The 15,671-nt window shown below is 41.8% G+C and overlaps 1 protein-coding gene across 1 annotated transcript in view; it reads right to left on the bottom strand.

Annotated features, from left to right (window-relative positions):
- SYTL5 (synaptotagmin like 5) overlaps positions 1-15,671 on the bottom strand; it is a 376,311-nt gene that overhangs the window by 57,321 nt on the left and 303,319 nt on the right. The window contains exons 13-15 of the mRNA XM_070461916.1: positions 13,437-13,552; positions 11,506-11,614; positions 7,899-8,033 (exon numbers count right to left, since the gene is read on the bottom strand). Of these exons, the coding sequence (XP_070318017.1) occupies positions 7,899-8,033; positions 11,506-11,614; positions 13,437-13,552 (360 nt within the window). The remainder of the gene's footprint in view (positions 1-7,898; positions 8,034-11,505; positions 11,615-13,436; positions 13,553-15,671) is intronic.

The following is a 15,671-nucleotide window of genomic DNA, read 5'->3' as shown; positions in this document are numbered from 1 at the left end:
GGGCTGTAGCATGCCAGGTTTCGCTATCCTTCACCTTCTACAGGAGCTTGCTCAAACTCATGTCCATTGAGTCAGTGATGCCATGCAACCATCTCACCCTCTGTCATCCCCTTCTCCTCCTGCCTAGAAACTTTCCCAGCATCAGGGTCTTTTCTAATGAGTCAGTTCTTCACATCAGGTGGCCAAAGTATTGGAGTTTCAGCATCAGTCCTTCCAATGAAATTCAGGACTGATTTCCTTTAGGACAGACTGGTTGGATCTCCTTGCAGTCCAAGGGACTCTCAAGAGTCTTCTCCAACACCACAGTTCAAAAGCATCAATTCTTCAGTCTTCAGCCTTCTTTATGATCCAACCCTCACACCCATACATGACTACTGGAAAAACCACACCTTTCACTATATGGATTTTGGTGGCAAAGTAATGCTTCTGCTTTTTATTTATTTTGTTTTGTCTCTGCTTTTTAATATGCTGTCTAGGTTAGTCATAGCTTTTCTTCCATGGAGCAAGCGTCTTTTAATTTCATGGCTGCAGTCACCATCTGCAGTGATTTTGGAGCCCAAGAAACTAAAATCTGTCACTGTTTCCACTTCTTCCCCATCTGTTTGCCATGAAGTGATGGGACCGGATACCATGATCTTCATTTTTTGAATGTTGAGCTTTAAGCCAACTTTTTCACTCTCTTCTTCCAATTTCATCAAGAGGCTCTTTAGCTCCTCTTCACTTTCTGCCATAAGGGTGGTGTCATCTGCATATCTGAGGTTATTGATATTTCTCCCAGTTATCTTGATTTTAGGTTGTGCTTCATCCAGTCTGGCATTTCACATGATGTATTCTGCATATAAGTTAAATAAGCAGGGTGACAATATACAGCCTTGACGTACTCTTTTCCCTATTTGGAACCAGTCCGTTGTTCCATGTCTGGGTCTAACTGTTGCCTCTTGACCTGCATACAGGTTTCTCAGGAGGCAGGTAAGGTGATCTGGTATTCCCATCTCTTGAGGAATTTTCCACAGTCTGTTGTGATCCACACCGTCAAAGGCTTTAGCATAGACAATGAAGCAGAAGAGGATGTTTTTCTGGAATTCTCTTGCTTTTTCTTTGATCCACCGGATATTGGCAATTTGATCTCTGGTTCCTCTGCCTTTTCTAAATCCAGCTTGAACATCTGGAAGTTCAAGGTTCACAAAATGTTGAAGGCTCACTTGGAGAATTTTGAGCATTACTTTGCTAGCATGTGAAATGAGTACAATTGTGCGGTAGTTTGAACATTCTTTGGCATTGCCTTTCTTTGGGACTGGAATGAAAACTGACCTTTTCCAGTTCTGTGGCCACTGCTGAGTTTTCCAAATTTGCTGGCATGTTGAGTGCAGCACTTTAACAGCATCATCTTTTAGGATTTGAAACAGCTCAACTGGAATTCCATCACCTCCACTAGCTTTGTTTGTAGTGATACCATATTGTCTTGAAATTGTTTAGTCATCCCAACCTTCCCTGACAAATTGGAAGTTCCCCAAGGGATAGAAAAGCAGCATTGTCTAAGAACTTCCACATTTACCACTTGGCATATAGTACTATGGGGCTTCCCTGGTGGTTCCATTAGTAAAGAATCCACCTGCAAAGCAGGAGATCCGGGTTTCATCTTTGGGTCAGAAAGATCCCCTGGAGAAGGAAAGGGCAACCCATTTCAGTATTCTTGCCTGGAAAATCCCATGGACAGACGAGCCTGGCAGGCTACAGTACATGGAGTCACAAGAGTCAGACTCAACTTAGCAACTAAATGAACACATATAGTACCAGGCCAATAACATTGGCAGAGCTATATGTTGAATTTATTTGTGTAAATAAAATGCATAGGTGAGCAAGTCATTTAGCTCTACCCCTCAATGATCTAACAGAAGAAGAAAGGCCATTACTCTGTCTTAGCTACCCTGAGCATGTAACGTGTCACCTAATACACCTTAAGTAAGAGTGAAGTAAATCAGAAACAGAAACACATTAATGCATGTATATGGAATCTAGAAAACTGGTACAGATGGTCCTAGTTCCAGGGCAGAAATAGAGACAGAGATGTGGACATGGAAGTGGGGAAAGGAGGGTGGGACAAATTGGGAGATTAGGATTGACACATATACACAACCGTGTGTAAAGCAGAGAGCTAGTAGGAAGCTCTCGTGTAGCACAGGGAGATCAGCTCGGTGCTCTATGATGATGGAGAGGGGTGGGGTGGAAGAGGGAGGGAAGTCCATGAGGGAGGGGATCTATGTACATAAACAGCCGATTCACTCTGTTGTATCACAGAAACTAAACGCAACATTGTAAAGCAATTCTACTCCAATTTAACAAAGAGAACGCAAAACCCAGGGGTAGTTCGACCTAAGTATGGTGTCAAGGGTCTGGCTGAACTCCCGATCTCCATACTTCCTCACATTATTGACATTTATAATGAGGAAAGTCACATGTATGCACAGTCACATGTACGCAAATCACAGGCTCCGGCGGTGTGAGACACTGCACCTTTGGAGGAGGTCTGAGAGCAGCTATGGGGGGATGCTGCAGCAGAGGGCAGTGTCCCACCCATTCCCGCTCAGCGCTCACCCTTCAGCACAGAACTCTGTTCACTATGAACGCCCACAACTCTACCCAAGAGGATTGTTTTTCAATCCCAAGAGCCTAGAGCAACTGTGCACAGAACAAGTCAGAGCAAGTAAGAGATCTTCCCAACTCAGGGATCGAACCCGGGTCTCCCACATTGCAGGCAGATTCTTTACCATCTGAGCCACCAGGGCAGCCCACTCTAGACCTCATGTAACGGATACAGCCACAGTTCAAGTGAATCACATACTCATAACTCCACTATTTCTCACCTCTTCTGTGACCTGTCCATCACTTCATGGAAGGAAGAGTCATTTTTCTCAGGACACCAGGATTTTGTGAATTGCTTTAGGCTTAGTATTTAAGAAACTCGTGGCTTTAATTGCTCACCCTTTGCCGCCACTAAGAAGGGCTGAGCTTACTCAAAGCAGGTCAAAATAGGAAGAAAGGAATCAGCACGGGACAAGTTAAGCAGAGGCACAGGAAAGAGGTGAAAGTAATTTTCCTTTGGAGAACAGTCCTCACAACCATTGTTCTTCTGCGTCACAAAACTCTCACAGCTAGTATTACAGAATGAACTGGACATCCTTTTAGAGATGTACTATAAATGTGAACAATTTTTAAAGCCTGGTAAGGAAAGGAGTTTGCTCAGAGCATTAGAAACTAGCTCTCCAGCATTTTATCTACTGCACAGAACAAACCAGTATTGACTTTGTGGAAGTGGTCCTGACTCAGAGCTAAAACACTCCCGGCTTGCTAATATTTCAAATAGTAGTAAGAGGATGCTGCCTAATTGCCATCTTAATCTCAAAGATGCTAATGAAAATGACATTGGGGACAGGAAGATGATTTTACTTTTGATGAAAAAAGGATGCGTCACATAATGACAGAATGAGTTTCATCAACTTATTTTGCCCAAAATAATAGATATGAGGAAAGAATGACTTTTTTAGTCATTAAGATACCAAACATGTCTTATTTACCAGAAGGAAAGGGAGAGAGACAGAGGCAGAGGGAGAGGGTGAGCCAGAGGGAGGGAGCTGGGGGATGGGATGAGAATGAGGACCAGCTAAGAAGGTAAGAGCTGCGGTGAATGGTGTGGTTTCTGCTTTTGGATCAGAGCCAACCAAATCAGCTTGTGAAGCTTCACAGAGACTGTGACAGTCAGTCCCAGGGCTCCCATAGAGCAATTAAGAACAACTGGATAAAACTAGAATGCGCTTGGGCAGGGGGTGGGGTTGGGGGACAGGAGAAACTGGTTGGTTGTCAGAGGTTCCTGTGGTTCAATACTTGCCGTATCCTCCAATGTCATGACAGAAATGCGGCTGAGAAACACAGCAGCATCCTTTATCCATCTTTTTACTGAACAAAATCAATTTTCAGTTCTAAGTTCCACTCTTCCTGTATTTTAGGGGACAGTATTGAGGTCCCCTCCAGATTCCCTCAGATCTCTTGCAGCAGGCTCCACCCACCCACCCCAAGCTTCTGGGTACTTTTCTGCTAAGGGTTTGCACTTATGATGTTCAGAGCTTTGCCTTTAGCACTGGAGGCCAAGCATGCCTTGAAGTATGCCTCCCCTGACCCTCAGTTAAATCTGAATTTCACATAAACAATCAAGAAATTTTTAATATAAAAATATACTACTATTTATATAGTACATACCAATAAGATTTCTTGAAACGTATTTCTTAAAAAGTTTTTTTACCTGAAAATAAATTTAACTGGACATCCTGTATCATCATTTGCTAAATCTGGAAACCCAATGTAAGGGAACTTATAAACAACAACTTATTGGGACAGAAGTGCAATGGTCCAGCTCCTCAAAATGTAAAAACCTAGAGATACCAATACTTTATACCCCAGAATCCCTTGCAGGATTAAGCTGAGTTCTCAAACTTATACCTCACCAGAGACAGCAAATTGCTCATCTTCTTCACTTTTTTAAAAAATTGAGGTATAGTTGCTTTACAATATTTTGTTGGTTTCTGCTTACAGCAAATTGAATCAGCTCTATTTAGACATATATCCCCTCCCTTTTGGACCTCCCTCTCACCCATCTAGGTCACTTACTCCCTTACTGGTAGCTCCCAGAATCAGTTCAATTAATAAATTACTCACTTAGGAATCCTTGTCTGAGGATTCATTTCTAGGAGAGTAGGATTTTTTTTTAAACTTTTTATTTTGTATTGGGGTATAGCCAATTAGCAGACAATGTTGTGAGATTCAGATGAACAGGAAAGGGACTCAGCCATGTATATATATGTTCCCATTCTCCCCTAAACTCCCCTCCCTTCCAATCCAGGCTGCCACATAACATTGAGCAGAGCTCCCTGTGCTATATAGTAGGACCTTGTTGGTTATCCATTTAAGTATAGCAGTGTGTACATGTTCATCCCAAACTCCCTAACTATCCCTTTCCCCCATACATCTCCCTAGCAACTGTAAGTTCCTTCTCAAAGTCTGTGAGTCTATTTGATTTGTTGTTGTTGTTTTTCAGTATTAGCTAAGACTTTTTTTTTAAAGGATTTAAGATAGATATCTCACAAATCACACCACATTGACAACTCATCACAGCGTGAAATGAATTAGGAATCACTGCCTTGAAGAGCATTCTGTTTGTTAATTACAGCTCACATTTCTATGCCTTAAAAAAAACAAAACTCAGCTGTCTCATGTGTCAAGTCCCAAGAAACCAGTGAAGAGCCATTTGCCATGTTCCTCTGAGAGGCTGCTGCGCCTTGCCTAAGCCATTCATACATTTCCCTGCTTTGAAACTCCTGAAAAGAAATAAAGTCTAACCAGGCATCTGAAAAATAATCATTTCCACTCCAATATGAGTTTTTAAAAACGATGCTCAAGCCCAGCTGCTCCAGGAAAAGAGCAATGAACTATGAAGAAATATGCGTGGAAGAGGAGAAGGGGGAATTAACTGCTAAGCTAGGCCAGGTAATAGATGGCAGAGGCCAGAATCTTGCAAATTCTCTTTTGGGGAATGTGCTGTTACAGGGGAGGCTGCAGTTCTGCTTCAAGAACCTAATGAGAAAAGAAGGTCTGCAAGCTTGACTACTTGGCTTTGCAGAATTCCTCCAGATCCAAGAAAATAAAAAAAGGAGTTAACACCTTTTAGGGATGGGAGTGAAGAAAAGATAGGCCACCTCCTGCCCCCACTTCCTAAGGAATAATTTGGGGATAATGTAACTCATCTCACAGTGGCAGTCCTTTAATGAATGAGTCATCATTGTGATAAATACATGTTTCAGGAAAAGGACATTTTGCTCTACTGATCTCCCAAACATCCTGACTCTCCTTCTTATTGGGAAGACATTGTTCTTGGCCTGGTTCAGTCGAAGCACCCTGACTATTAGTAATATATTCTATCTCTAAACCAAAGCACCCTGACCATTATATTCTATCTATTGATCTTGGGCATTTATAATCTCAAAGATAAAGTCTATTTAGGGACAACCTTCCAATTTACAACAAGAGACACCTGGGTCAATACACCAGTCTTTGGTAAAACATGTCCATATGGCTTTATAGCTTTACGTGTGTGGTTCTTTTTATGCATGGATTTTTTTTTTTTACCCATAGTAAATACTACAGTACTCCAGGATCCTTAGTTGGGTAAATCCTTGGATATGGAGCTGCATGAGGATACAGAGGAACTGTGGATAGGAAAAGCTTACTGCCAAGTGATACTCAGATTTTTGACAGGCAAAGTGAGGGGGTGGGGTCAGTGCAACTAACTCCTATGTTATTTCAGGGTCAGCTGTATCTACACACAGAAGTTGTTAAGACACAAGGAATAAACCCAGGCAAATAGATTCTGAAACAACCATGTAAGCACTGTGATATTGGAGAGTATGACCCTTACTCTTCTTAAGTAACTGTAAAATGAATAATTTAATTTTCTTCATTGAGCCAGGAGACTAAGTGTTTTGAATGGGGTACTCCATCTTTCCTCTTTATATAGATATATTATCCCTTTTAAATGCCAGCCTGAAATATGAGCCAAGATAGTTCATCCAGCAAGTCCCCATGAGGCTGAACAAAAATAGCATCTCTAAATAATTTTGATCCCTGAGAGCTAGGAACTCAGCAATCAAAACCAAAATTGAGATTTTCCTACATAAGGTTTTGTGGGACAAGATATGGGGCCACCCGAAGAGAAGTCAAAGGGAATTATTTCAAGGACAAATGCAACCAGGGTTTAAAGTATTTTTTATCGTAAAGGAAATGTAGCTACATTCTTGAGAATTTGGAAAGGAACGAATACAATCATCATCTTTTGATAGTGGATGAGAAATGATTTATTTTATGCTTATTTTTTTCTTTGAAGTTTTACATAAAGTGACACAAGTTTGTAGGAATGCTACAGGGAAAAAGATATCGGTATGGACAGTACCTGCACTCTTAATGACCCATGAGGATAGATCTTTTTTCTCATCGATGCCTTTGATAACATACCAGTCATGAAAATCGGCCTTGAATTCTGTTCCAACAGGATAAAGAACATTCAGCCTGATAGGAACTGACTAAACTCTTGGCTATCCTTTCTCTCTTTACTTTTCTTGACAAGGTGATAGCTCTGTGCATGGGAGATTTGAGGAGCTGGCCCTCTGATAACAAGTTAAAGGTGGTAGAACTAGAAAGAAGTGGAATTTATGGAAATTCTCTGAGGCAATTCAAAGGAAATTATTATTAATATTTTAAAGTTGTAAGGAATGTATATGACACCTAGAGGTTTCTTTTTCCAAAGCTTAAACAGAAAAAATCAAGAAATCAATGAAAACAATTTATTTTCCTGGATTTATCCATGTTAACTGCAGCCCTAAGTCCCCAAAAAACATCAAGTCTCAGGCATGCAAGTAACACAGGTGATTTCGATAGCTGTAATTCCAGAAATATAAGTGCTTACCATTTCAACTAAAAACTATCCTCCTGGCTTTTCACGTTCTGTATTAGTTTAAGATCTCTGAGAGGGAATACATTACAGGTATCTAGAAGCATTGTTTGGATAGAAATATACAAACCTGGGCTTCTCTGGTGGCTCAGATGGTAAAGAATCCACCGGCAATGCGCGAGACCTGGATTCGATCCCTGGGTTGGGAAGATCCCCTGGAGGAGGGCATGGCAACCCGCTCCAATATTATTGCCTGTAGAATCCCCATGGACACGGGAACATGGCAGGCTATATACTCCATGGGGTCTCAAAGAGTCGGACATGACTGAAGTGACTGAGCACGAATGCACATACCAACCCTGCCCTCAGTCTCTTCCTTTGGCTAATCTGTTATGTGTCTTACCTGTCGGAACCAGGGGCTGATTTTAAACTCCGAAAATTGTGGCTGTCTAAGTCCAAGCTGTAGCTCCGCCCACTTTCAGTTTTGGGAGTGATGATTTCTCCTCTGGTTGCTGATCTGAACTTGCTAAGAAGAAATCTGAAATTACACATATACATACATATATTTAAAAGGAAGATAAGAAAACACTTCAGTATATCATTTTAAGAATACCATTTATTGTACTTCGAACAATATACAATTCTTCAATGAAGCTGACTTGAGGCTGAGCAATTCTGGGGAGTCCCCATGGCTTCTGCAACAGAGTGTCAAAGGTACCTGGAGAGGCGGTAAGGGGCTTCTCCCAAAGCCATACCAGCTGTTGGTAGGCTAGCAGCTACCAGCTCTATCCTTCTAAGAAAAATATCATTGACTATGGGGACTCACCACTATCACCTAAGAATGGTGAAGCACTTCCTGGGCTGAACTTATTTACACAATGCTGAGAAAAGGGGAGTTTGAACTCACCTTGCTCAGACAGAAGAGCTATGATGATCCTCTGGGATCAACTAATGTAGCTATTTACTAGACTGCAGCTCCATGAGAAGGACAATTCTTGTTCCTCTTGTTCCCTGTCAGGCTCCCTGAAGTTAGAGGGAGGCCTGGCATGAACTAGAACCCAGCCAGTTCTTGAGGAATAAGCGACTGCACGCATGCTCCTGGGGTAATAAGTCTGAACAATGGAATGGCTCACACCACATGAACCTTGACTGCATTCCCATTTCCCCAAATTATTTGGAACTTAAGCAAAAAGAGCTCTTCAGAAACCAACATTCAGGTCATGATCCAAGCTACCAAAAGCCTCAAACATGGGTCTTTTCAAATGCACTCACATAAAGAGTGCATCCTTTTGTGATGGTATCAGTAGAGACCAATTCATTTACTTTACTGGCTATAGTTTTCTCATGGGGAAAAACTATTCCAGAGGTACTGGGATGATCTTAATAGGATCTGCCAAGTTGTCTGTTTCAAAGACCACTGGTGGAGTGTCTCATCAAAGTGTCAGAAGCTTCAATCTGCCTGAAAATTACATTTTAGGTGAGAATAGCACTTAATATCATGTCAAATGATGTTGCTTTGAGAACCACTGTGTACATGTCCTTACCTTTGCACAGCTGCTTCCAATGTCTCCTCCATGTGAACTCACTCTTCCTCCTCTTTTGTTATCCTGGGCCCTCTCCCTCTTTCAAGCTCCTCATCAAGTCCCACTTAGAATTTGATGCCTTTCCCAATGGTCCCTGTGCCTCCTAACATCTATAATCTAATATTTAATTATTCCCATATTATATCTTTTGTATTCATATAGCTTTCCTGGTAGCTCAGTGGGAAAAATTCCATCTGCCATGCAAGAAACAGAGGTTCAATCCCTGGGCTGGGAAGATCCCCTGGAGAAGGAAATGGCAACCCAGTATTCCTGCCTGGAAAATCCCATGGATAGAAGAGCCTGGCGGGCTATAGTCCACAGGGTCGCTAAAGAATTAGACATGACAGAGCTACTAAACAACAACAACAAACTTCTTGCCATGTTTCAAAAAGGCTATCAGGCTGCTCATATTGCCATCTTAGATTTTCCTAAAACCCTTCTCTACATTATTAACTTTTCAAGTGTGGATCTTTGAACCTTTTCTTTTCAACTAGGTGTTACATTCTTTGACGACAGAACAATCAGATCCCAGTTTGGAGTTTCAGCAGAGCTCAGTCCAGCACTAGGACTCTTTTGACAATTCAGGATGTATATCATTCACGGTACTGTTTAGCTCCTTACAGTCTCCCAGCTCCAGGCTCACCATTCTGTAACCCACATAGTGATGTCTGGCCTGGGGTCCACACATTCTACCTCCTAGAGGCCCTTGTGGGCTACAAACCAAATTCAATCAGATCACTGATTGCTTTTGATGGGCCAGGCACCATGCTGAATACTGCAGCACAAAAGTAAAAAAGCCAATAGAAGAGCTTACAATTAAAAGGAGGGGAGAGAGGGGGTGTATCCGGCGAGATCAGTTCATTTGCTTGACATTCTTGTGTAAGGAGGGGTTGATGTCAGAGTGCAAAATCAAGAGTGATGCAGAGGCACAAGCCGTTGTGGGAGCCCCAAGGAGACACAAATAGGTTTAGAAGGGTAGGAAGGCTCAAGATATAGGACATATGGCCCCCCTAGCTATCTTTCCCATTCATCACTGCTAATTAACGATGGCATGGTTAGTCATGAGTGTTTGAGTCAAATGACATTTAGGATTCATGCCTACTCATAGTAAAAGATTCTTTAAAGAAAAAAAAAATACACTTTCTGTAGAGACAGATGAAGGCTCAGGGACTGGCAGCCTTTCACATTGGCTTTTGCTGAGAACAAAGCCATGCTACCCATTGTGCGTGTATGTGCTCAGTCATATCTGACTCTTTGTGACCCCATGGACTGTAGCCCACCAGGCTTCTCTGGCCATGGGATTTCCCAGGAAAGAATACTGGAGTAGGTTGCCATATTCCCTTCTCCACGGGTTCTTCCCAGCCCAGGGATCAAACCCACGTCTACTGCGTTGGCAGGTGGATTCTTTACTGCTGAGTCATCAGGGAAGCCCCACACTACTCAGAGCAAACCATAAAGCCACTTGGTATAGATTAGGATTCTCACTACCTGGACCATAAAACTGGCCACCAGCTGACTAAGAAATAGAGACTATAGAGACTGCAACGGGCAGGGCTATGAAGCAACACTTTGCCCTTGGGATCCTTTTTTAATTTTTGATGTGGACCATTATCACAGCCTGTATTGAACTTGTTACAATGTTATTTCTGTTTTATGCTTTGGTTTTGTGGCCATGAGGCATGTGTGATCTTAGCTCTCTGACCAGGGATTGAAGTCACACCTCCTGCACTGGAAGGCAAAGTCTCAACCACTGGACCACCAGGGAAGTCCTGCCTTTCAGTCCTTATAACCTGCATTTTGGGGGCCAGTTGACTTCCCTGATGGAACCTTCTCGTTTCCAGTTTCCCAGCACTTCCCTGTTGGCCTCCCATTCCTATTCTCAGTACTTGACATATAGATTTGCTTTCTGAATGAAGTTAGTGAGGTGGCCAAATGGTTCCTTCCTTAAGGAGACCTGCATTTTAAACAGGGGAGACAGTGTTTTAAGCCCTATTAAGAAATCTTGGATTTGGCTGTTTCATACATCAGCACTCAGGTTGGGCAGGTTGGGGAGGGTGGAGGGGTTGGTGTCGACTACAATAAAGGTAGTTGTCACCTCCTACAGGCAACATTGGCCCAAGCATGAAGCCTTCTACTGAGAAATAAAGGGATTCACTTGGTATAAGATCAGATATGTCAAATGAAAGCAAAATCCTCACAGGTTCAGGTCAGAAGGGACCTTTATCTAAAAGTGAAAGTAATTAAAACTGCATTTCCTGAGGCAAATGATAAGAGAATGTTACCTCCGTCGAGTCTCTGACCTTTTCTGGGCCATTTAAGTGACACTAGACTTCCAAAACAGCGGGGGCCGGGGGGGGGGGGGGGCTGTCTATGTCACAGGTGACTGGAACAAGGATCAAAGATTCCCGTGAAGAGGCTGTGTCTTACCCCTTTCTTCTGGGTCCATCGTGGCTGGCCTTCTGCCCAGCAGAAGGCAAAGCATCTGACTTTTCTGTGTTCTGGCGGGTTTGTTCTTGGCTTTGTATTTCTCCATCTCCTCATTAAAAACAATCAGAAGACAAATTTACATACAAAATGGCAAGAAACGAAAGCTATTTCCTAGTCTTCATTCATGTTTCTACATTAACACAGGGCAGAGAAGTCAAAGTAACTGGCAATGATGTTTCCATCTTATGTTTCCCAGTCACATGTATTTTTTCATCTGTCCAGTGTTCCACAGTTAAATGAAGATTAAGATTGGGACTCATCTGTGGGAGTTTTGCTGAGATAAGCTTTGTAGAGATGGAGGACTTAAACATCCTTCCTCTACAAATATTTTTAGGGCAGAGGACCCAAGGTTCACAAGAACTCCAAATACCTAGAGGCTGAATTGTAGCATGGGATTCTAGAAACAATATCATTATTTTGGAGCATATAAGCCAGACTTCCTGGGAGGGTGAGTAGCTGTGCACACACCTTCTGATGGTCTACACTACTGAGGTTTGAGTGGAGGAAGCAGCCAGAACTAACTGCTTCCTTGTAACTTGACTCTGCTTTCTCTGTGGCATTAATCCCAGGGTTACCCCTCTGGGAAAGCCCTTCCTTGCTAGTGCGACACCAAGAGGGGACATTGGAAACAGGTCCAAGCCTCCTAACCAGGCTTCAAAATCAGGGCATTTTTCTCCAGTATGTGAAAGGTGAGATACCCTAGGAACAGACCCATAGATGTCTGCTCCACCTTTACTGTAGCCCAGATGAGAAATATGATTCTAAACATACGTTTCACTCAATATTTAAGGAGTTAAATTGTGGTCTGAATGCACAGACTAGCGTTCTCAAAGTGGGGTGTTAACAGTAAATCCCTACATATGAACAAATTCTGTTCTGAGTGTGTTCGAAAGTCCAACAAAGTTAGCCTAAGTACCCAACTAATGTAACTGGCTATTATTTATGTGAGAAGTTTGTAATACTTCTATGTGTCATAGTTTTATGTGTAATATAACACATAAAAACAAATACAAAAACAAGACACATTAGTACAGTAGTACAGTTCAACAGCTAGCATATAGGGGCTGGCATTGAGTGAACAGGCAAGAATTAGTAACTGGAGGAGGGGGAGGAAGTGGGAGATGGCAGAGCTGAAGGGTGGTCAGCAACAGGAGATGAAGGGCAAGCTGTGATTTCATTCACATCTGAATTAACTGGACATGAGAATGTACATTCACATGTTTGAGAGTTCACAACTTGAAGGTTCATAGGTAGGGAACTTACTGTATTTGCATTTGGTGACAGTATAATTCTTCACTGAGTGAGACTGCCTTGTGCATTTCAGGCCATTTAGCATCCCTCAATGCCTCTGATCCCCCACAGTCATTGGGATAACCAGATAGGGCCCCTAGCATTTCCAAACACTTCCCTAGCCTGATTGGGGGAGGGGGCACATTACAACATATCAGGCCTTGGTTGATAATCCCTGGATGAGAAAAAGTAACATTTAAACGAAATCTGAAATACACCCTTATTGAAAAACCAAAGATTTCTGCCACAATGTGAATCATGTAAGGCATCTGTTTTATGTTACTTTAACTGCTTAGTAAAATATCAGAAGTGCATTCAGGAAAAGAACTGTCTGTGATGAAAAGCAATGCCTTTCCTGAAAACCTTACTGTGCCACATATGAGAAAAATGACTGTGGGTTTCATTTTCTACCAACTTCATCTTCCCTTGTATGAATTGAAGATTTAGATTTGATGCCACCAAGTTTTGAAATGATCTAAGGGATTCAACAGAAGAAATTCAACTGTGGTCTTTTGATACATAATATAGAGAAGTTATTTAGCCCACCAAAATGAAGATTAAAGCAGTTTTGCTTTAGTTACCTGGACTTCTTCTTAAGATGGACTGTCGGACAACATCAGTGCCCAGAACATTGACGTGCTTGAAACGCTTTGCCTTTTCTTCAAAAAACCACTCACCAGTTACAATCCTTAGCTGCCTACTCAAAAGAAAAGAGGAGAACATTGGAATTCAACTGTTCAGCCAAATAATTAACTCAAAAACCCCTAATTGAGTAAAAGATAACCAGTTAAGAGAGTCCATCTCACTCCTGGAGTAATTTATGGTGATCATAATTCACTGTTAGTTGAACATGTACTATATACAAGGTACTTGCTAATTGCTCTTCATACTTACTATATTTTTATCCACTCTGTAAACATGATTATCCCCATTTTATAGATGAGGAAACAGAGCAATAAAGTGATGTGTCTCACACATAAAGCCAGGATCCCAACCCAAGCAGTCTGACCTACAGCTCGACTTCTTTTTTGTTTGTTTTTTTAATTTTTATTTTATTCAGTTAGAGTTGATTTACAATGTTGTGCTAATTTCTGCTTTAAAGTGATTCAGTTATAAACACATACATTCTTTTTCCCTATTCCTTTCCATTATGGTTTATCAGAGGATATTGAATAGTTTCCTGTGATATACAATAGGATCTTGTTGTTTATCCATCCCATATATAATAGTTTGCATCTATCAACTCCAAACTCTGAATCCATCCCTCTCCTACTCCCTTGGCAACTACAAGTCTGTCCTCTGTGTCTGTGAGTCTTTTTCTGTTTTGTAAATAATTTCATTTGTGTCATAGATTAGACTCCACATATAAGTGACATCACATGATATTTGCCTATCTCTATTTGGGTTACTTGGCATGATAACTTCTAAGTTCATCCATGTTGCTACAAATGGCATTATTCCATTCTTTTTTATGCTATAGTTCAAGTTCTTAACCATGGCATGTGCTAAGTCACCTCAGTCATGTCCAACTCTTTGCGACCCTATGGACTGTAGCCCACCAGGCTCCTCTGTCCATGGGATTCTCCAGGCAAGCATACTGGAGTGGGTTGCCATGCTCTCCTCCAAGGGATCTTCCCGACCTTGGGATCAAATCCACAACTCTTATGTCTCCTGCATTGGCAGGCAGGTTCTTTACAGCTAGTGTCTCCTGGGGAGTCCTAACCACTGCATTCGTGAATAAATAAGCTTCAGCGGAAACAATGGGGAACAAATGTAAAGCTTTGAATTATAAAGGGGCTGTGATCACACTCTGTTTTAGAATGATATCCTGATGTAATATAATGACTGGATTAAAGAGAGAATGGGACAAAGAGACAGGTTGGCCATGGCAATAGTCCAGGAGAGAGATAGCAAGACTCAAGCTAGGGCAATGACAAGACCAATGACAATGATAAGACTAATGACAAGATCAATGACAAGAGGAAGAGCCAAATTAAAAAGGTAGGTGGTAGAAGGACCTGTCTGGGTTTCACAATCAATAGAATGTTGAAGGTGGAAAAGAAAGACCTCAGAACAATCACAACCATGTGCAATGTTTATACAAACCCTTTATCCCAGTTACTAGGCCTATTGACCATTCTTAGAATATGGCCTATATGTTCATCTACTACTTGACCTAAGGCTTCTATGGAGGACTGTAATGGAAAATGAGGTTGAAAGGTAGAGTTGAGTCACAAAATGGAAAACTCTGACAGTCAAGCTAAGGAGTTGGAATGCCATTTTGGAGCCAGTGGGGAACACTGGCAGATTACCTAAATTTCAAGTTGAATTATAGAATCTCTGAAGTATCTATGAAGTATTATATGGGGTAGAAACCAGAAGCAGGCAGGCCAATGAATAAGTAATTCAACAGATAGGACAGGAAATGATGAAGATGTGTATCTGGGTATCATGGGGGTAAGGAGTGAAAAGAAAGATAAAAGATACTTAGGCCACTATGTAAGCAGATAGGTTAAGGCTTCCCTGGCAAAAGATAACCAGGAATGGCTTTCTTGACAAAGAATCAGCTTTGGTCTGAGCCATTTTGTTATCTGAGCCTGGCTACAGTGCTCACCCTTGAACAGGTCTCAGTAATTAATGATCTTAAGGGAGGGAATAATGGTGGAGCCATGGGGAGGGTCCTAGTTCCTCAAGGGACATACTTAGCAACATATATTTGAGTTCTACAGGAACTAAGGCCCCGACAAAGGTGGAGGATAGGAAGATGATGTTGATCCTTCTGACTCCAACTGATGCTGGATTCTGTGGACCTTTGC

This window comes from Odocoileus virginianus, chromosome X (genome assembly GCF_023699985.2).
Source record: "Odocoileus virginianus isolate 20LAN1187 ecotype Illinois chromosome X, Ovbor_1.2, whole genome shotgun sequence".
Taxonomy (NCBI): Eukaryota; Metazoa; Chordata; class Mammalia; order Artiodactyla; family Cervidae; genus Odocoileus; species Odocoileus virginianus.
Note: the sequence above shows the minus strand (reverse complement) of the source record. Positions and strands in the feature narration are given on the sequence as shown.